This window comes from Vespula pensylvanica, chromosome 21, assembly GCF_014466175.1.
Source record: "Vespula pensylvanica isolate Volc-1 chromosome 21, ASM1446617v1, whole genome shotgun sequence".
NCBI lineage: Eukaryota > Metazoa > Arthropoda > Insecta > Hymenoptera > Vespidae > Vespula > Vespula pensylvanica.
The window spans coordinates 451,938-471,504 of NC_057705.1; the positions used below are offsets into that span (position 1 = coordinate 451,938).

At 32.8% G+C, this 19,567-nt stretch overlaps 3 protein-coding genes across 8 annotated transcripts; 1 reads left to right on the top strand and 2 right to left on the bottom strand.

The window, feature by feature from the left end:
- Positions 1-16: 16 nt before the first annotated feature.
- On the bottom strand, positions 17-4,547 carry LOC122636299 (DNA topoisomerase 3-beta-1). 3 transcript variants are annotated; one of them, XM_043827372.1, is made up of 15 exons: positions 4,096-4,547; positions 3,855-3,997; positions 3,582-3,776; positions 3,337-3,504; positions 3,127-3,255; positions 2,928-3,046; positions 2,655-2,855; positions 2,331-2,535; positions 2,065-2,247; positions 1,779-1,988; positions 1,471-1,688; positions 1,178-1,402; positions 800-1,061; positions 500-729; positions 17-152 (listed from the first exon to the last, which is right to left on the bottom strand). In XM_043827372.1, exons 1-14 carry the CDS (start codon positions 4,184-4,186, stop codon positions 523-525), a joined length of 2,556 nt encoding a protein of 851 aa, XP_043683307.1. In that variant the 5' UTR covers positions 4,187-4,547; the 3' UTR covers positions 17-152; positions 500-522. The 3 variants fall into 3 exon arrangements, with proteins under 3 accessions (XP_043683307.1, XP_043683309.1, XP_043683308.1); XM_043827374.1 differs by lacking the exon at positions 17-152 and having other exon boundaries at positions 330-729; positions 4,096-4,259; positions 4,381-4,547; XM_043827373.1 differs by lacking the exon at positions 17-152 and having other exon boundaries at positions 330-729; positions 4,096-4,268; positions 4,381-4,547.
- A 216-nt stretch (positions 4,548-4,763) lies between these two features.
- On the top strand, positions 4,764-9,060 carry LOC122636372 (pyruvate dehydrogenase phosphatase regulatory subunit, mitochondrial). Of its 2 annotated transcripts, XM_043827523.1 has the most exons (15): positions 4,764-5,202; positions 5,273-5,396; positions 5,517-5,729; positions 5,793-5,956; positions 6,030-6,193; positions 6,275-6,458; positions 6,598-6,803; positions 6,866-7,181; positions 7,254-7,411; positions 7,529-7,677; positions 7,757-7,964; positions 8,032-8,121; positions 8,202-8,381; positions 8,465-8,665; positions 8,765-9,060. In XM_043827523.1, the coding sequence occupies exons 2-15, from the start codon at positions 5,323-5,325 to the stop codon at positions 8,972-8,974; spliced, it is 2,517 nt and encodes an 838-aa protein (XP_043683458.1). In that variant the 5' UTR covers positions 4,764-5,202; positions 5,273-5,322; the 3' UTR covers positions 8,975-9,060. The 2 variants fall into 2 exon arrangements, with proteins under 2 accessions (XP_043683458.1, XP_043683457.1); XM_043827522.1 differs by having other exon boundaries at positions 4,764-5,396.
- LOC122636369 (CCR4-NOT transcription complex subunit 1) lies at positions 9,020-19,476 on the bottom strand. Of its 3 annotated transcripts, none has more exons than XM_043827518.1 (19): positions 19,101-19,476; positions 18,268-18,480; positions 17,660-18,094; positions 17,292-17,588; positions 16,241-17,184; positions 15,965-16,118; positions 14,892-15,890; positions 14,457-14,780; positions 14,256-14,369; positions 13,907-14,155; positions 13,526-13,819; positions 13,205-13,447; positions 12,710-13,120; positions 12,355-12,618; positions 12,060-12,277; positions 11,765-11,971; positions 11,548-11,674; positions 9,942-11,470; positions 9,020-9,863 (listed from the first exon to the last, which is right to left on the bottom strand). In XM_043827518.1, the coding sequence occupies exons 1-19, from the start codon at positions 19,200-19,202 to the stop codon at positions 9,785-9,787; spliced, it is 7,203 nt and encodes a 2,400-aa protein (XP_043683453.1). In that variant the 5' UTR covers positions 19,203-19,476; the 3' UTR covers positions 9,020-9,784. The 3 variants fall into 3 exon arrangements, with proteins under 3 accessions (XP_043683453.1, XP_043683452.1, XP_043683451.1); XM_043827517.1 differs by having other exon boundaries at positions 11,554-11,674; positions 12,704-13,120; XM_043827516.1 differs by having other exon boundaries at positions 12,704-13,120.
- Positions 19,477-19,567: the final 91 nt, after the last annotated feature.

Consider the following 19,567-nt stretch of genomic DNA (forward strand, 5'->3'; position numbering starts at 1 on the left):
GAAGCGACGAGACCGACTAACATTGACTCTCGTAGTAAAGTGAGGCCTCCCCACCACTCCAAAATCCATAAACACTATTGGTTTCCGACAACCAATGAGCGTGTATCGTCGTGTATTAATCAACTCCGTACTTCAAAACATCCCAAATTTTTCTACAAAATTAATAAATTTATATTCTTTAGTTTATTAATTATTTTAGTATTACTAATTAGTTTTTTGTCATGCTTATAAAGATATATTCATTTTTTATTGAAATAAATATTAATAATAGGTTATACTTATTATAGGTATACTTATTTTAGATTATATTTATGTTATTTAAATTTGCATAAAAGTTTTCTTTTGACTTTATTTAATAATTTTTCCAAAAACTGATTGTTCACACAAAAATTACTTGAAAACTTAATTACTTATTCTGCAATACATATACAGAATTTTGGCAATGTATTCATTTGCATGTATTCATTCAATATGGAAGGAGTCCATAATGTGTACATACATTGACATTATTTCCGAACTTTGTTAAACAAAATACGCTGCAAGTTGAGCCATTTTATCCTTTGGAGGACGTGGTTTACCACGACTACGGCCTTTGGCATGCCCACGTCCACGAGTAGCGACTGGCTTTGACGCTACTGCTCTATGTTTTTCAACAAGCGCTCTAAATGCCGGCGTACAGAATATACACCCAGATGTTTCAGTTGCTTCATCGGGTAATTTACTTTTATCCTGAAATCGAACAATTATATCAGCGACGTTGAAAATGTTTTAATGTAAGAAACAGATTATTAATTATCACCTGTTTATATTCTACATTTATCAACTGTGCTCCGCAATCACATACATCAGAATCTACTGTTATTTTGTGAGCATTTTCAAACAAATGAATAATAACATCACAACGATTACACCCAACTTTCCATTTAGGTGCTGCTGAAGGATCCAGAACAAGAATTCCTGTATCACATTCTAAACAACTGGATACTCCATTAGAATTTAAACCATGGGGACATGTTGGATGTGTACATAAATTACATCCACTCATTCCTTTCTTCATATCTCTGAAAGTTTCAGATATAACATTTATATTTTTATTAAACATTATATCGTGTATAATGCATATATTATATATGTGTACTATTTGTCAAATTAAAATTTATATTTTATATATATTTACCTAAAAGGTGGATTATTATAGCAATATGGACAAAATGTATAACTCTTGCCTCTTGCTCCAGTTGACCAAGATAATAATTCAAAGTCATCTAGAGGACACTTTAATTCTTTATAAATACGAATATTTCCATTTTGAGGTAGATTATACGTTTCATTACAGTGTGCACAATGCATTCTTGATGGTTTAGTTTGTATATACTTCATATAACGTCGACATTTGCCACACCTGTATAATTTAATGTAATATAACAAATTTCCAATGTTAAATTAAACAAAAAAGAATTTACTTTATACCTTGAATGTGCTTTACCAGAAGCTGAAAGGGGAGAAAAGGAAACTTCAAATAACTGATCTATGGCTTCTATACTTTCTACAAAATAATGAAACTTCTGTCTAAAAATTTCTACAGTATGTTGTAAAACAGCATGAAAATCTGCACGACCCTGTGCTATTAAATTCAGTTGTTCTTCTACTGCCGACCTCATAGTTGGTAAAACTAATTCTGGATCTATCTGAATGCACAAATCATTATAATAAATATAAATATAACGAATATGTTGTATATATTTCATCATACAATGATAGATAATATTAAGAAGTACCTTTTGATACCCATGAACTAAAACTATACCTAATGAAGTAGGTACTAGTTTTCTTCCTGCTGCAATGGTAACATAATTTCGCATACAAATATTATTTATGTGTACTGGAATAGAGGCATCTGTTCCAATACCATGCTTTTCCATAAGAGATATCAATTCTGCTTCTGTTAAATAATCTGGAGGTTGAGTGTAACATTCAACTAATTTGGCCTGTAAATAATAAGACAATTCTTTTATCATATTACAAAAAATATAAAAATAAAATTTAATAGATAATATAATCAACCTCCTGAATATCAACTTTCTCTCCAAATGAAATCTTTGGGAGTGTATCATTGGTTCCAAGTGATTGCCAAGTAAGAATACTAGTATATCCAGGATCTAGTAATGTACGCCCAGTTGCAGTAAATATTTCCATTCCTATTTCAAATTTGATTACTGTGCTTAAATATTTACAATCTCGTGCCACCTAATGTTTGAAATTAATTATGTAAATAATAATATACGAATATGTACAATTTTTTTTACAGTTTCAACAGAGTTTTTACTTACAGTTGCAATAAAATGTCGCGTAATATAATCATATAATCTCCACGCATCACCATCTAGTTCATTTCTTGTAGCATGTTTCATAGGAGTAATAGGTGGATGATCTCCAACATCTGTACCTTTTCTTGGAGTATTAATTCCTCTTTCTAATATTTTTTGTACTTGCTCTCCCCATTCTGGATTATTTTGTTGTTGCTTTAATACTGCCCTAAGAATAAGATTCTTAAGTAAATAAAAGTAAGAATTTATTGTATTATACAATTCTATACAAACGTTTAAAATTTTTTAAATATAATATTAACTAATATACTCTTTTATCTTACTTACATTAAATCGAAATTATCAGGATACGACGTTGTTTCTGTTCTGGGATAACTAATATATCCCTGAGTATATAAACGTTCTGCTATTTGCATAGCATGATGAGGTCCCATTCCTAAACCAGAGCTGGCTATTCTCATCAATTCTATTGTATTTAAAGCTATAGGACGTGGTTTTGTTTTTTCTGTACTTTGCACACTTACTACACTGAATATAATATAACAAAATATTTATATACTATATACATGTATATGTGTCATATATTTATAAAATACTCACGTTGCATGCATATACTCTTTAACATAATTTAAGAACATGATTGCCACTTCTTTATCAAAAGATCTTACACGATTCCAAGTTAATGTAATATCTTGTCCATCTGGTGATTTGATTGTAAGCTACCAAATATTTAAATTCATATAGAAATTGTTATTCTCGTTATATTTTTATTTACTATAAAAAAAAAAAAAACAATTACCTGGAGGACCCAATATGGATCAGGCTTAAAAGTCTGAATTTCATCATGCCTTTGTACACAAAATCCCAAAGTTGGTGTTTGACATGGACCATAAGAAATAAGTGACACATCTAAGTCACCATATTTTCCCTAAAATAATTAAATAATTATATAATGATAAAATTTTTTAATAGAGATTAAAAAAATATCAGGAATATCAAAGAGTTATACTTGAAAGAATTTTGTTTGAAATCTGGTAAATGCACAACCAATCCGTAAATCAAGCTCTTGACGTGCATCTACACTTTTGGCTTCATTCTCATTAGGTTTAACAAGATTAACAAAAGCATTTTTTATATCTTTCTCAGTAATTGCAGAAAATCTAGCACGCCAAATATCCTATAAAAGTTTTAAATATAATTAACTTAAAAAAAACAATGTATGTATAAAAAAAATTAAGAATATCACTAGATTACATTTGGAGTTAATTTTCTAGATGATCCTTGTTGAACAGCATGGATTACTTCAAAACAAATATTTTCACCTTCTTTATCACAATCTAACCATAATATTAAATAATCACAATGTGCACCTTCCTTTGCAAGAAAATATGGAATTTTTAGTTTCGGTGCTGCTTCCTTCTTTTCTGTAGGACATGAGAATAATTCTACCTAAAAGATTGGTATTGTCTATAAAATGATTCCAATATATATAATGTAATACATTTATACTATACATCAAAAACACACAGGATCAACTTTATCCCAATTATTATATTTGCCAATAAAGTCTAAGGTCATAACATGTCCACAAACAGATGTCATTTTGAAGTTTACTGTTTCTGATCGAAACTGTCCTATCCATTCATATAATGAACATGATCCATTGAGAGCTAAATAAATACAATTATAAAATATATAATATATATAAATATAAATTATATAAAATAAAAAGAAATGCTAAGATTATAGTAAAGAAATATCTAATTACTTTTTGTAGATGCACATCGACCATTACTAAGAATATTAGCAAGAGAAGCTGCCAAAGATGGCTTCTCTGCAACCATTAATGCAGTCTTCATATTTATTATATTCTAAATGTTATCCACTTTACATATCTTGTAAAAACCTTTCACAGAACTTTCTCCCTTCAACCTTAAAAATCTTAATATTTATTTACAAATGAATTATAAATTTCATCATTTGACATTCTAACAATCATTTCTATAAATTTAAACAGGATTCTAATAAATAAATTAATTTGTTTTAATATCACCTCTTTCAATCTTCCATTAGTTTATAATAATAATGAATAATAATAAATTAACATTCGAAAAGTCTCATGTTCAGAAAGTTTAAACCTTTGTGTCACAGACTAAAGTAATTAAATCTCCATGTTATTAGTGATAACCATAGTACACATTTAACGTTAACTACTGTGTTTACTTACAGCCGCCATCACAGAGGTCTCTGATACTGAATAACAGCGCCTCTAGTAGAATATTCAAACACTAATGTTTGCGTGGTGTGTGCGCGCGGACTTGTGTATATGCGCGAACGTGTGTTGTGTGTGTATATCGCAAATGCTGTTATATGCATTTTATAATCGTATAATAAAGAAAAAAACAACAGCATTTTTTTAACTAAATACGGTTTTTAATTATTTCATTTTTTTTTTGGAATTTATGGATTTTTATCGAACATTTAAATAGTTCAAGTAAAACTTTTGAACTAGGTAGTGCTTTAATCATTGTGAATTTTGATTATGTGCCGAAAATAAAAATTCCTTTTTTGATGACTATATTTACAAATATACTATTGTGTTCCAGATTAAATATTGTTTTATGCGCTATTTAATGTATCTGTGTTATAAAAAAAAATGGAAAACAGAGTGTTACATAAATTATAATATTTTCTTATTTACATACGAAATAACTTAATACGTAATATAACTTGATTTATGTATTTTTGTACATACTCGTTCGTATATGAAGTAAGGATATAAAAAATATAAAATAAAACATAGTTATCATATTAGCCAAAGATGTGGCAACGCTCGAAAATTGTTTATAATAAATTTATGCCAAGACAAAGAAAGGTTATCTTACTTAACCAAAAACAAGTAAGGTTTACTTCAAAATCTACTGACTCTACAATTACAAATTTAGATGATTGTCCTCCAAAAGAAGCACAAGTGGTTATATGTGGTGGTGGTGTTATGGGAGGTGCAGTTGCTTATCATTTATCCTTAATGGGATTAGGATCTGAAACTGTTCTTGTAGAAAGTGGCAGGTGCATATAATGTTTCATTTGAAATTAAATATCAAAAATATTATTGCATGCATTACCTTTTTTTGCAATTAAATAAATATACTTTTATTTTAGTATTTTAATTCTTGTTATATCTTAAAGATTGGGAGGTGGTACTACATGGCATGCATCTGGTCTAGTTGGTGCTTTTAAACCAAGTTTAGCACAAGTGAAATTAGCACAAGATAGCATAGCATTATATAAACATTTAGAAGGAAAAGGTCTTTCTACTGGTTGGAAACAATGTGGTAGTCTTTCTTTAGCACGTACAAGAGACCGTATGACAGCATTTCGACGAATGAAAGCTCAATCTGTGTAAGAATCTAGTATATAATATAACGATTACCTTTATATGCAATATTCTAACTTATTTCACAGATCACGAAATATCGAATGTTACTTAGTTTCACCAGAAGAAGCCAAACAATTGTGTCCATTATTACGCGTAGATGATCTCATTGGTGGATTATGGATTCCTGGGGATGGAGTAGGAGATCCATATCAAATATGTTTATCACTGATTAAAGAAGCCAAAAACAAAGGTGTTGATTTTTTCTGCAAATTATAATAAACATTTTATAGGATCTGTTTATAAAATATTTCTTTATTTATTAGGTGTTAGAGTTTATGAAAACTGCAAAGTCACTAAGATTATTAATCAAGAAAATCGTGTAAAAGCTGTTGAAACCACACATGGCACAATAAAATGTGAACATTTTGTAAATTGTGCTGGGTTTTGGGCACGTAATGTAGGAAAACTAAGTGAACCATATGTAAAGGTTGTATTACCTAGTTTTTACTTATATTATAATTAAAATTCAGTGCTTTTTTGCATATAAATATTACCAAAATATTACCAGGTTCCTCTTCATCCAGTGGAGCATTATTATTTGCATACAAAGCCTGTTAATGGTTTAGATCCTATGACACCAGTAATACGTGATCTAGATGGGTACATCTACTTCAGAGAAAATAATGGTTGTATATTAGCAGGTGGTTTTGAACCAGTTGCAAAACCAGCATTTGAAGATGGGTCAATACCTGGTTAGATATAGATGTAAATTTGTTTTATGCATCATCACTTATTATTTCTAGAAATACAATTACCTAATGGAATCATTTGTTAAAATATATTTCGTAAGCGAGTATACTTCTGATTGATATCACAATTAATTGCTTTTAGAAAGTACTGATGACAGATTCCTACCTGAAGATTGGGATCATTTTCATATTTTATTAGAAGAAATGCTTCATAGAATTCCAAGTTTAGGAAATGTAATTTTAGAAAAATTATGCAATGGTCCTGAAGCATTTTCTCCAGATTGTAAATGGATCGTTGGAGAAGCTCCAGAAATACGTAATTATTACGTAGCCGCTGGTATGAAAACAGTAAGTAAATATTTCAACATTTTTTATTTACTCTGAAATCACTAAATAAAATTTTTAATAAGGTTGGTATATCAGCTGCTGGTGGAGTCGGTCGTGCTACTGCAGAATTAATAGTTAATGGATCAACTTCATTAGATATGTATGAATTAGACGTTTCTCGTTTTCTTGGTTTACACAATAATCGTAAGTTTTTACGCGATCGAGTAAAGGAAGTACCTGGAATGCATTATGCGTTACAATATCCTCATCATGAATTTAAAACTGGCAGAAATTTAAGAATGTCACCAATTTATCCAAAGCTTAGAGAAGCTGGTGCTGTCTTTGGTCAAGTAATGGGATATGAACGACCATCTTGGTTTCAACCTCTTAATGAAAGTGGTAATCTTATCACACTTGATATAATAACACATTAATTAAAATCAAATATACTAACTATAATATTTGATATAGATTTAGATTCAACTGATATATTCCAGAATTATAAATTGGCATATACAAATACGTTTAGCAAGCCACCATGGTTCGAACGAGTTAGTTTGGAGTATGCAACTTGTCGAGAATCAATTGGGCTCAGTGATTATTCTTCTTTTACTAAGATCGACTTATGGGTACTTATTATCTTAAATGAGATATTTATATTTAAGACAATAATTATATAGAATACGTGAATATATAATATACCGTTACACAATATAATTTACACCTATTTTTTTTAATTTTCTTAGTCTAACGGGATGGAGGTAGTAGATTTATTGCAGTATTTATGTTCAAACGACGTTGATGTACCTGTGGGCAGTATCATCCATACCGGAATGCAAAATTATCGCGGTGGTTATGAAAATGATTGCAGCTTAGCACGTATTGCACCAAATCAGTAAATATATTTTATACAACTCGACATTTTATACATATATATGCTTATATATATAATGCAATACTGCCTAACGTTTCAGCTATATGATGATTGCACCAACTATCCAACAAACACGCTGTAAATACTGGATTAGTAGGCATTTGCCATCCGATGGTTCTGTTGCTGTATCTGATGTGACATCAGCATACACTGCAATTTGTATTATGGGACCGGCTACGAGACAATTATTGAGTGAATTAACTGACACAGATTTAAATCCTAAGAACTTCCCATTTTTCACATTTAAAGTACATCTTTGATAAATGTATTTTTTATTTTTTTTTTCTCTTTTAAAAAATTTCTAATTTTTTATAGGAATTAGATGTCGGTCTTGCCAATGGAATTCGTACAATGAATTTAACACATACTGGAGAATTGGGCTATGTCTTGTATATTCCAAATGAAGTAAATTTTTTTCTGTTTTAATGTATCAATGAACTTATACTATACTTAGAAGTAGTACTATAAATGCTATATATTTTTAGTTTGCGCTGCACGTTTACACGAGATTAATAGAAGCTGGTGAAAAGTATGGAATAAAGCATGCTGGTTATTATGCAACACGAGCATTAAGAGTGGAAAAATTTTATGCATTTTGGGGTCAGGATTTAGATACTTTTACTACTCCTTTGGAATGTGGCCGTGCATGGAGAGTAAAATTTGATGTAAGTAATAATACGACATGTCTTTCCATTATCCGTATACACATTTTATAATTTCACTAACAATTATACGTTTTATCCGATAGAAAGGTGTTGATTTCATAGGACGAGATGCGCTTTTAAAACAACGTGAAGAAGGAGTAAAACGTAAATACGTCCAATTACTGTTAAATGATCATGATCTTGAATTTGATACATGGTGTTGGGGTGGTGAGCCAATATATCGAAATGGAAAATATTGTGGTATGACAACTACTACAGGCTATGGTTTTACATTTAAAAAACAGGTAATAAGTTTTCTACCAATTTGTAGTTTTAAAATCTTCTCTCATTCGATTAATCGCCGAATAAATGTAAATGTTAATAGATTATAATTTGTACTATAGGTTTGTCTCGGATTTGTACAAAACTTTGATTCGGAGGGTCGGTCACAAGAAGTAACAAATGAATATGTATTGTCAGGCGATTATGAAGTGGATGTTGCAGGAATAAAGTTTCACGCAAAATGCCACTTGCACAGTCCAAATTTACCTACAAAGTTCCCTGATAAGGAAAGAGATGCGTATCACGCGACACGTGATCAGCAAACTTTGTAATTTCTTGTAAGCGTAAGCTTTCGATTTCTGTACAAACAATGTATGTAGAAAGTTTAATAAATTATTTAATAAGTGTCATTCATAAATCACTACATCAAAAACTTGTTTTATAAACGTATTATATATATATAAAGAGAAACATGCGCACTAAATACATTTACGTTTCTCTGTTTGCATTTCATGGCTACAGTCCTTAAAAAACTACACCACCGTATATAGTTTTTTTTTTAACTACATCCTATGTCACAGAATTCCGAATGCATCTTAAAACATTTGGAAAATATTTACTAAATTAACATACCACGATATATTAATCTTAATGTCGAATGAATATATGCTATATATTTACTCTTATAACGTAAATTCATATCATTAAATTTAATCTAAAAAAGTATTTAGTGCTATGATATATTGAACACCATTATTTGCATGTATTTCAACATGATACGTTTTATACCGACATTTGTGCTATAACATTTACAATGTATAATGACATACTCTCATATACATTCTTATACATTCTTCGAAAGACACGTTTCATGAGGCTGTATATTCGTTGCTTTCATTCCATTAATGCAACGATAGTTTTTATTAAAATATTAACATAATAATAGTTTCACTTACTCTAGATCAATTGATACACTTAATATATTGTTATACAATATCTACCATCAAGAAATATTAAGCCCAAAGTATGGTACATCTATTCGTACATCAACAACTTTTTACACGCGATTATTTACGATTGTTTGTTGGTTTTTTTTTTTTTTTTACTGTACATAAATCCACAATGGAAAGCAAAATATCCTATCACTCCGGAATCTCTGGTTCGGGTGTAGGCTGCACTTGTTTTTGAACCATACATGATCGAGCTACAGACTCGAACAATCTGCAATGAAAGCATGAGTTGAATAATGTCACTTATATACATAAAAATAAGAAAGAAATATTTATAAAACAGACGTACTTTTCAATTTCTGGAGCACAATGTACAAACTCGTGCGTCCAGAACTTGTATGTAGGATTCTTAATGAGTTCGATAAATGTAATAAGAAGGCCCCAAGGATGAGGTCTATTGACAATGAGTCTTTCAAGAAGAACCCTTGTAATTTGTTCCTGTATAGCTTCGGTATTAGCTTCGGCAAATAAATATAGAAGTGTACAACTGAAATAATGTGTATGACTATTGGGATAGCGAAGCTGATTAGCGATTGCATTTAAAAATAAGTAACGACCTTCGGTATCGAGATCAACAGCAAGATTTTGAAATATGTCCATGTGAGCGGAATGTGCAATCGTGGACATGTTAGGTGTATGACCTTTGCTACGTATGAAAGCGATAGCTTGTGTTCCAACATAAAGAACCAAAGCGTTCATCAATTGAATATTATATCTTACACCAGCTTCCTGAGAGACTTGTAAATTACTACGCAATTCTGACAGAAAGGTGACCGGTGCACGAGCTTTCAAATAAGAATCTAATTCCTTCTTAAAACTGAGTGGTTGAATCATGGAAGCAAAATTAGTAAGTACTCTAGGTGCGTGTGCGATTTCTTGAAGCATATCGACTTTCAAATTTGGAGTGAATGGATCGGGTAAGCGCATGTTTCTCGGGAATGCGCTTAAAATGAGATTTCTCATTTGTATACAATTGGGTGGAATTACGTCACAAAATCCATAATGATAATCACAAAGGAACTCTGGGAAATCATGTAGTAATACCAGTAACACTCGAAGAGTACCTTTGTACAAGAGCGTCACAGGTTTTGCAAGTTCCGCATTACGCAGATACGGTGCAAGATATTTAAACAAATCGATGAGAAGTTGAGCGTACATTCCCCAACATTTTTGTTGTGGAGTAATAGCGAGCATACGTCCAATGAAAACCCTGTGCGAAACGAGCTCTAACCAGGCATAACAAAAGCCTGAAGCTTTGGCAGGTCTCAATATGTGTAACGTATGACAGAAGGCTGTTAAGACTTGATAATTGACAGCCTCTAAAACAGGTTCAGGGGCGCAAAGCTCTAAAAAGAGCATGATGAAAATTCGATGATAAGGTAATTGCTGGAAATCTGTACCACGCATTTCGTGATCTTGCAATAACACGCCAGCAACGATTCCAAGTACTTTGTTCAATAAGTTGATTTTCGTATGAGTATTTGTTGTGTCGCCAGAATGTTTGACCAAGAGTGCAACTAAGCGCACAAAAGCGTCTAACGAGTGGAAACATTTCGCGCGAACAACAGAAGGAACTGCGTTGGTTTCGGCCAATGCACGATAACAAAGGTCCACGCACATTTGAGTGCTTAATTTAAAAAATCTAGTTATGAGGTCATCCGTTTTTAAAATGCCATGGATGTTCATTTGATGGACAAACATTCCAAATGCTTTAGTAGGATCACGAGCATGGGTAGGACTATGATGCATCGAAACCCATTCACGTAATAAGTATTCGGTCTTCTCCATTAATCCTGGTGGATCATCAAAATCACGAGCCTGTAATTAAGAAAAAAGCAAGTGACAATCGTTATAACAAATGTCTTTGGACCTAAAATACCGCAGAATTTACTTACTCTCACCTGGAGAATTCCAGAGTGGATGTGTGCTGTTGGTCCTGCAGGAGCACGATCGGCTAATACTGCAGGGTCATGGTTTGCACGTAACGAATCTATTAGACTAGTAAGTCTAAAGAGTGGAATTCTATAAGAGGATAAATATGAATGACATTCGCTGTATAAAAAGAGACATTATAATATAATGTAATATTTGTAATATCAACGCAACATTTACCCTTCTGGTGGAGCTCTATGATGCGCTATTCTTACAAGTATTTCAATCGTGTGAAACAGATCAGATTCTGTTACATGTGTCGTTTGTCTCTCGTCAATGAGATATAATTGAACCAACTGCATAGCGAATGCCGTTGCCATAGCATTACTAGCGTCCATAGCTTGTGCTAGAGCTAAATCATATTGTGGAAGACTGATCAAATGAGATCTAAAATCAAAATATTCGTATTATTTGATATAAACTAGCACTGTGAATTATATGCTATAGTTATTGAATTTTCTACGTTTGAACATACCTTATCAAGCAATCTACGGCTTCAAAATTATAACGAAAATCTTCTCTACATTCTGTTAAGAAACGAGTAACGTGTTTGTTCGTCCACTGCATACCATAAGCTCGTGGATCTTGAAGACATTTCAGAATGCGTAAATGAAGTTCTCTATAACGTAAGACGATTTCCGAATCCGTGACTCCGCTAGAAATAGTAGGACCGTCTAATAATCCTTCTACGGCCTGAAATATTCGTAAACAAAAATGATTTTGTTAATAGGTATTACTTTCAAATATTTTTTGTTATGACGTGTGCTTACTTTTTTTAGGAGCGTCATTGCAGCACCTGCATCCCTTGATCTTCTAGTAAGAATGATAGACTCTAAAAGACTATGAAGTGCTACGTGCTGTGGAGGTGGTGCAGCTGGGCCCATTGCAGAAAGCAATACATCTACCTCAGCTGCAAGTTTTTCCAACATTGCTCCTACTTCATCATTACTTACAGCAGCTGCATATGCAGCTACTTGTTGGGCCGTTGCTACTGCAACAGCTGGATTATTAGCAAATGGAGCTACCGTAGTTTCCTTAAAAACAAAAGGAAAAAAAAGTGAAGTGAAAAAAATTAATATTAACGATATTATAAAATTCGTTAATTCATTAAAAAATTACCGTTACTGGTTTTGGCACGAAAAGTGCTTGTGTATCTCTTTCAGATAATGGTAAGAATCCAGGTATATTCCTGGCGAACTCTTCGTAAACAGCCATTTGTTGAGGAGTTACTCCGCCTACTTTTAATCGAATCTGTTCTGGCATTCTTTCAGCTTGATATTTAGCTAAAGGATCACAGTATCGTCTTCCTTCTTGTCGTGCGATTTTTCGTAATTCTATTTCATTGAGTAAACGTTTGTCCATTTCTGGGATTGCTTTTTCAACAGCAGTTTTTTGTACAAATGCACAAGCAAGTTCCATATTATCAGCAGCTACAACGGTTGCAGCTTGCTCTGCTAATTCTTTTTGCTGAGGAGTTGTACCCATCATTGCTGTTAGAAAGGCTTGCTTCAAATTTGTACTTATCGAAGCTAAAATCTAGAAAAAAAAAAAAATTAATATATTATATACATACACAATTGTATCGTATATTTTCTATCATGTAAGGTTGTTAATACTTACTTGATCTCTACATGTAATCATAGCCATTCCAGCAGTCAAATTGCGAACCATATGACGGGCTGCTGTTCGCATTCTTACTTCCTCAGGATCCAAAGCAAAATCTTTCCTTACAATTTGTTCACTTGTAGTCAAAGCTATTTTAATAGATCGATCAACAACTGGATGAATCCATTCTTGTATGGCTCTTTCAACAGCAGGACGAACAAATTGTTTTAAATGAGGATGCGTTTGGAACAAAGGTAACTGAAAATAAAATATATTATGTTAAGAAAGTTACCATCTCAATCATATCTTTCAAACCCTTCATCTATTTATATGTACTTGATTATTTATGGTGATATGTTGAGAGATATTGGTGATGCCTGTAACAGATATATCCATGTAACTAAAACGTGGTTCTGGTGGCCCAGTAGGTAAAGATGGTGTAGTATTAGCTGGAGGTGCTGGTTGAGTAACTATAGTTCCTGTTGTTGTAGGTCCAACTAGTTCTTCGATAGGGGCTTGCGTCTGTTGTTGATTGTTTCCTGCTTCTGTTTTCTTATTTGGATGTGACAGTTGATAGTCCAAGTTACGTAATTTTTCAGGATCTTTTAGATAAACTGCTGGTTTCAATTCCTACACAATCAAATAATTATTTTATTACTTGAACAAGATAAACATAAAAAATTATAATTTAGTATACGTAGTTGTTGTAACACTTACTCCAACATCAATGCTTAAGTTTTTACAAAGCACTTCAATTTCAAATTTTAAATTTAACTTTAAATCTGGCTCTTGATGAAGTTCTGCTAGCACATTCATAATTGCCATTGTCCATGGATTAGGAGGACGAAAAACACGACTTTTTGCACAACTTTCTAAAACTTTCGCAACGAAAGGTACAACGTAAAGAAGTTCTTGTTGACCTTTGTGATATGCTTCTACTAGTAAGCTTTTTAAATCAATGTCCACCTATTGTATTCAAATTGCAATATTATAATAACATATATCATGCATTTTACAAAGACTGTATGCATCCAAATAAACAATTTGAATATACTAAAAAAATTACCTGTAAAATAGGTTTATTTCTACCAAGAGTTAACATTCCAAGCCAATGCCCTAAGTTTTTTAAAAGAGATCGATCAGAAAAATTTGCTATTCCCTTATCACTCCGTAATAATACCTAAAAAAAACATATATATATATATATAAATTAACAACTATCTAACGTAAAAGAATCAAATATAAACGAATACTTTGTTGTACTTGCCTTGATATTTCTGAATGTTTCTCTAGTAACCATTTTATTAACTTCTGGAAGTTTTAAACAATCGAGAAAATTAGAGTATAAAGCATGAAAATTTAATTCGATGCTAGCACGTTTCATCACTAAGTATTGAGCCATCCAAGGCCAATAATCTTCAGTAACTATTTCTCGAATTTCATCACATTTTTGTTGCAAATTGAGTTGACTAAGATTATTAAAAATAAATGCAGTTTTGTCTTGTAACGCTTCAGGCGGCGTCGTAATTTTTTCCTCTTTATCCGTTGCTACAAGCAACGTATCAATATTAGTTGCATTTGCAATAGAGGGCTAAAATAAAAACAATCTTTCGGTTATATAAGATAATGATGAATAAATATAAAAAATGTTGTTAAATAAAAATATACTCTGAAAAAAAATATTTATCTTCCGTCAACTTACTCTGGCAGAAAGTGAAGTAGTTGGTGTTGTGGAAGGCTTAGCCTGAGTAGTACTTGTTGTTATAGTTGTTGTCGTAATAGTTTTATATGGAGTTGTAACTGGAGCTAACATAGCAGCTAATGTCTTAGGTAGGACAGGACCTTGAGGTCGAGTAGGAGGTTCTTGTCCTTGTAGACCATACTCTATATACTCTATTAAATGTGGTGGAAATTCACTAAAATGCTGTATGTTTCTCACATGTTCGCAATATGTTTGATAATCTTTCAAACGACTTTTAAAACGATCCAAAGCTGTTATACCGAAGTAATACATTTTACTACCATCTGGCTTTCTCAAAGCATCCAAAACAAATCTAAGTGCCAATCCAAGTGTCATGTAACTATTAACCAAACCTCTTTCAATAATCCCACCAAATAATTGTGCTGTTATTTGAAGTTCTTTATCTGGATATTGAGGAAAAAAACGATATTCTTCGAATAAATTTCGAAGCATACAATTGAATACCTCTCTCTCTCTTTTGCTGCCTGAATCTTGAAATTTTTTGAGCATATCAAGAACTTCATCGATTGACAATGTGGGATGAGGTGGATGATTGTATATACATTGAAAATAACTATTCGCTTCGTCTTCAATTTCTTTAGACACATTTTGAGGCATATCAGGAAATAGATTTGATGTTTCAGGAATTCTTGCTTTTTCTATACCCGTCGGTGGACCAAGTCGTCCTAAGCCTCCTATTGTACTACCGGGTAAAACAGATGGACCCTGTGTCCCAACTGGGCCAGAATGGAGTTGCGAAGATAATGGTAACATTGGAAATGGGCTTGGAGAAGGTCCTGTTAATCTAGAAGGAGATCCAGGTGCTGAAACTAAAGGTCCTAGTGCTCCTGGCAAGTTAAATGCAGAACTACTAGGTGGTCCGAGACTAGATCCTAAGCCCATAGAAGCAAGGCTTGAACTTAAATTTCCAAGTGGATCCACTTGCTTAGAAGAAAATAACTGAAATATTAAAATACATATTAAGAAATTGTGACAAATATAATTGATGTTTCAAGATAATCGTGCATGTATACCTGTCCTCCTAATGTCGCGGGATTAAATGGTTCTAAACCTCTATGTCTTAGAACCCCTGGTGGTGGTGGTCTACTCATAGTGCTTTTATTTAACATTAAACTGCAATTTTGTACCATCGTCATTATAGCTTCAGAACACTCTTGGGAAACACTCCTAAAAATAAAAGATTATCTGTAATGAATGAATAAACCCGCGGAAAAAAATTTTTTATGTAAAAAATAAATCAAAAAACTTTTACAAAAAAAATGAAAAAATATAAAAATTATGAAACTTACCCGGCACATACTTGCAAACAAGCAAGAATAGTTGTGAGTGTTTCTTGCGGAAGCTGACTTGCTTTTGGCACTGTAGGATCTTCTTTTATACCAGGGCCCATTACTTGTGGACACCGTCTTTGTAAAAATTTTACACAAGCAGCAACAAAAACTTCTCCGTGGTCTCTAATTTTATCTGTCAACCATTTTTCTAGTTTCAAATACTCTCGTCGAGACGCCAGACATGCTAAATCAATAACAAATGGAAATGATTGCGCATTCAATAATGCTGATAATGCTTTAAGATCTTGTGCAACATCTAAAATGCGAGACAATCTTGTCTGATCATGGTCACCACGTATGTACCATTCAGCCATTGCATGCATAATAATGGATTTTATTTTCACATTATTTGCATGCCACGCATGGTGTAAAATCACTGCAGAATTTGGATGATTTCCAAGAAAAATAGGCATAAGTGTACTGAGTAATTCTTGCCTAAGTAAAGTTATAGGCGGATTAATTTGTAATAATGCTAAGACAAGTACGTCTGGACAATGTTGAATAGGCCATTTAAATATTTCTTGAACTGGTCCATATAAACCCCTCTCAGCCATATGTAGAAGCAGTTCGACGACATACAAAGATCTCCATGTTTGTGCTTCCTTGCTATCTCCTTCAGGAGCTGCTTTCAATACATCAACAGTAACCGAATGGTATGGATAATCAGCAAAACAAAATATGTCAGGACACTTCAAAATTTGTTGTACTAAAGAAAATTGACCCTCTACATTTTCCCAATGTCGGTAAAAAAGTTCAACGGGAAACACATCTGGAGGATACCCTTGATGTTGTAAACCCAATCTTAAGCCCATAATTAGCAAATTTAATCCTTGTCTATCTTTAATGATAAACTCAGCATGGTCCAATTTCACGATTACCTCATTCCACAATAATGTTGATTGCTGAAATATACGCAAATATATAATGAATATTAAACATACAGCCAAAAGATATATGTTGTCTGTATACATTATGGGACATAGATATAAAAATTGCTCATGTTACATACTATTTCCTTTAAAGCTTGAACGAAAACTTCAACATTCCAAGTTGTGGGAGCAATGCTTTCTGAAGTTTTTTCTTTATTAGCATCTTGAGTAGAAGCAGAGTTTCCCCAAAATGATTGTAAGCCTCCAGCATCGTCAAGACTATTACAACTGCGTGCCATATGAGCTAAAACTCGGGCAACGCATGCTGGAGATATTTCTCTAGCTCCTAAACCAGCTAATGCTGATCGACATTCTTCTACGCTACTAGTAAATCCGTATCCTAATTCCATGATCAACTCTACCAGTGAATTGCCATCCTAAAATAACCATTCTAAAGTAATAACATCTTCCAAATAAAAATAAAAATGAAAATAAAAATTGTACCAACCATTTGATTGACAGCCATGTTTAATTCAATTTTGGCTTGCGGAGTTTCCCCGTCGCCTGGATACAAGAGTGGTGCTAGCACCACTGGTACCAGTTCACGGGGAAAATCGCGCCTTAAATTCTTGAGAAATTTTTCCTTTGCTTCGGAAGAAACACCAAATTGATTAGGAATATGAAAAACCTGCGAAAGTATAAGGTGTAAAACTTCTGGCGATGAATCGTGTAAGCCTTCCTCGTGGTGCTTATTGCTTGTCTCCGAATTAATATAATTTTTTATTAATTCAGGTAGTTGTTTTTTAATGTGCTCGTGAGCCAATGCACGAATATCGATATTTTCAGAATGTTGTAGTACAATTGCAAAAGCAACTTCTTGTACCAACGTCAGTCCAAGTACCTTCTTCAGATGTAAAAAAAACTTTGGCGATGAATTCAAAGTCTAAAAACAATAATGTAAATAAGCTATACAATAAACTATATCATTCTAGACAAGGTTAGATTCCTTCTTTATTATATTGTTTCTTTTATATTTATCTATACGTTAAGACAAAGGTAACACTTGGTAAAATATCGTATTAAAAAATGGAAGTAACAGAACATGCAATAATAAACCTTCTGATGATGTAAAGGATGATCTATTGCAAAACAGAAGTTAGAAATCAGAGAAGGCTTGCTGAGCAGATTGGTACACTCTTGTTTTAAAAGCTGTACTTGAAAATAATCCTTAGCACTTGATTCTGGTGGCTCTCCGGTTGAGAAATCGACGTAAGAGAGCAAAGAGCGCAGCAAATGTCGGTCTGCCTCCAGACCTTTCCACTGTACCAACTGAAATGGAGAACAGTGACTGATTTTATAATTAACAATAATTTTTTACAAATATTTGCTTGATATAAGATCAATACAGAAATTAGTGTATAAATGATATATCGTATATAAATATAAGATGTGAGGCAGCTTACAGTATGTTCTATAGTCTGCACACTATATTTAAAGTAGTATGAAAATATTTTAAGATCGACTTATGGACGTCCGTACGTTGCATACTAATGGCGTAACTTCAAACGGAAAAGTTAAGTTCACAAAAGGTAAGACAAAAAGTTCGATAAATTGAATACTAATTCGAAAGAGTACGTTAGAACGTATAATTTGAAGTTAGAAGCCAAGTTCAAGATACATTAACGCGTGATGGTTATAAGTAACGACAAGGACTATGTAGATGGAAAATAATTGAGTATATTCCAACGATAAATTTCTAAAAATTATAATGTATTTGTAACGATAGAGTAGAGAAAAATTATCGGATATAATGCTTGAGAAACATATTGCGCTATCCTCGCGGACGGCGTGCCGCGTAGGAGAAGGGGTAAAGGAGATGTGCAATAGAACAACAGGTCCTTAGACCTTTTTCTTTTCTCTCTTTTTTTTTCTCTTTTTTTTTAACTTACAATTGATATTTCTTTGCAGCTGTCCCGAAAATTTTTCTTAGTCAAATTAGCAACCAAGTAACTGATTTGTGACAAAGTAAAAGACAACGAGTCCAGGTTCATAGTTCCATGAATACGACCTCGAAAGCTTCAAACACGTTTGAAGCTTTCTTCGGTATCCACGAATTGCCTCCCCGGATTCTTTCCTCGTTAAAAGCATGAAAACTACATTGGCACAGTCCTGCGACCAACATCGGGATTAATATTTTGAAATACTATTTCAGATCAACGTCATGGCGAGCACAACAGGATAATACTGAAAACGTAACACCGGGATATCACACCACACACCAGTCACACTTGGTCACACTCCACTGACCTCTTCAACTACTTCGACTAAATTCCTACTTGAATCAGCTAATAGTAGTAATTTCTATGATCTACCGGTAGAGTGCACTGTAGCGGACCAATAAGAGCGTTCCGACAGA

Coding starts and splice junctions, on each gene's coding strand:
- LOC122636372 (XM_043827522.1), top strand. CDS start 5,149: ATGTGGCAACGCTCGAAAATTGTTTATAATAAATTTATGCCAAGACAA. Junction 5,957..6,029: donor TAAAGAAGCCAAAAACAAAG/GTGTTGATTTTT, acceptor TTTATTTATTAG/GTGTTAGAGTTTATGAAAAC. Junction 7,412..7,528: donor TTACTAAGATCGACTTATGG/GTACTTATTATC, acceptor TAATTTTCTTAG/TCTAACGGGATGGAGGTAGT.
- LOC122636299 (XM_043827372.1), bottom strand. CDS start 4,186: ATGAAGACTGCATTAATGGTTGCAGAGAAGCCATCTTTGGCAGCTTCT. Junction 2,856..2,927: donor AAAGAGTATATGCATGCAAC/GTGAGTATTTTA, acceptor TATTATATTCAG/TGTAGTAAGTGTGCAAAGTA. Junction 1,689..1,778: donor TAGTTCATGGGTATCAAAAG/GTACTTCTTAAT, acceptor TTGTGCATTCAG/ATAGATCCAGAATTAGTTTT.
- LOC122636369 (XM_043827516.1), bottom strand. CDS start 19,202: ATGAACCTGGACTCGTTGTCTTTTACTTTGTCACAAATCAGTTACTTG. Junction 18,095..18,267: donor ATCCTTTACATCATCAGAAG/GTTTATTATTGC, acceptor TATTGTTTTTAG/ACTTTGAATTCATCGCCAAA. Junction 12,278..12,354: donor CAATGACGCTCCTAAAAAAA/GTAAGCACACGT, acceptor CGAATATTTCAG/GCCGTAGAAGGATTATTAGA.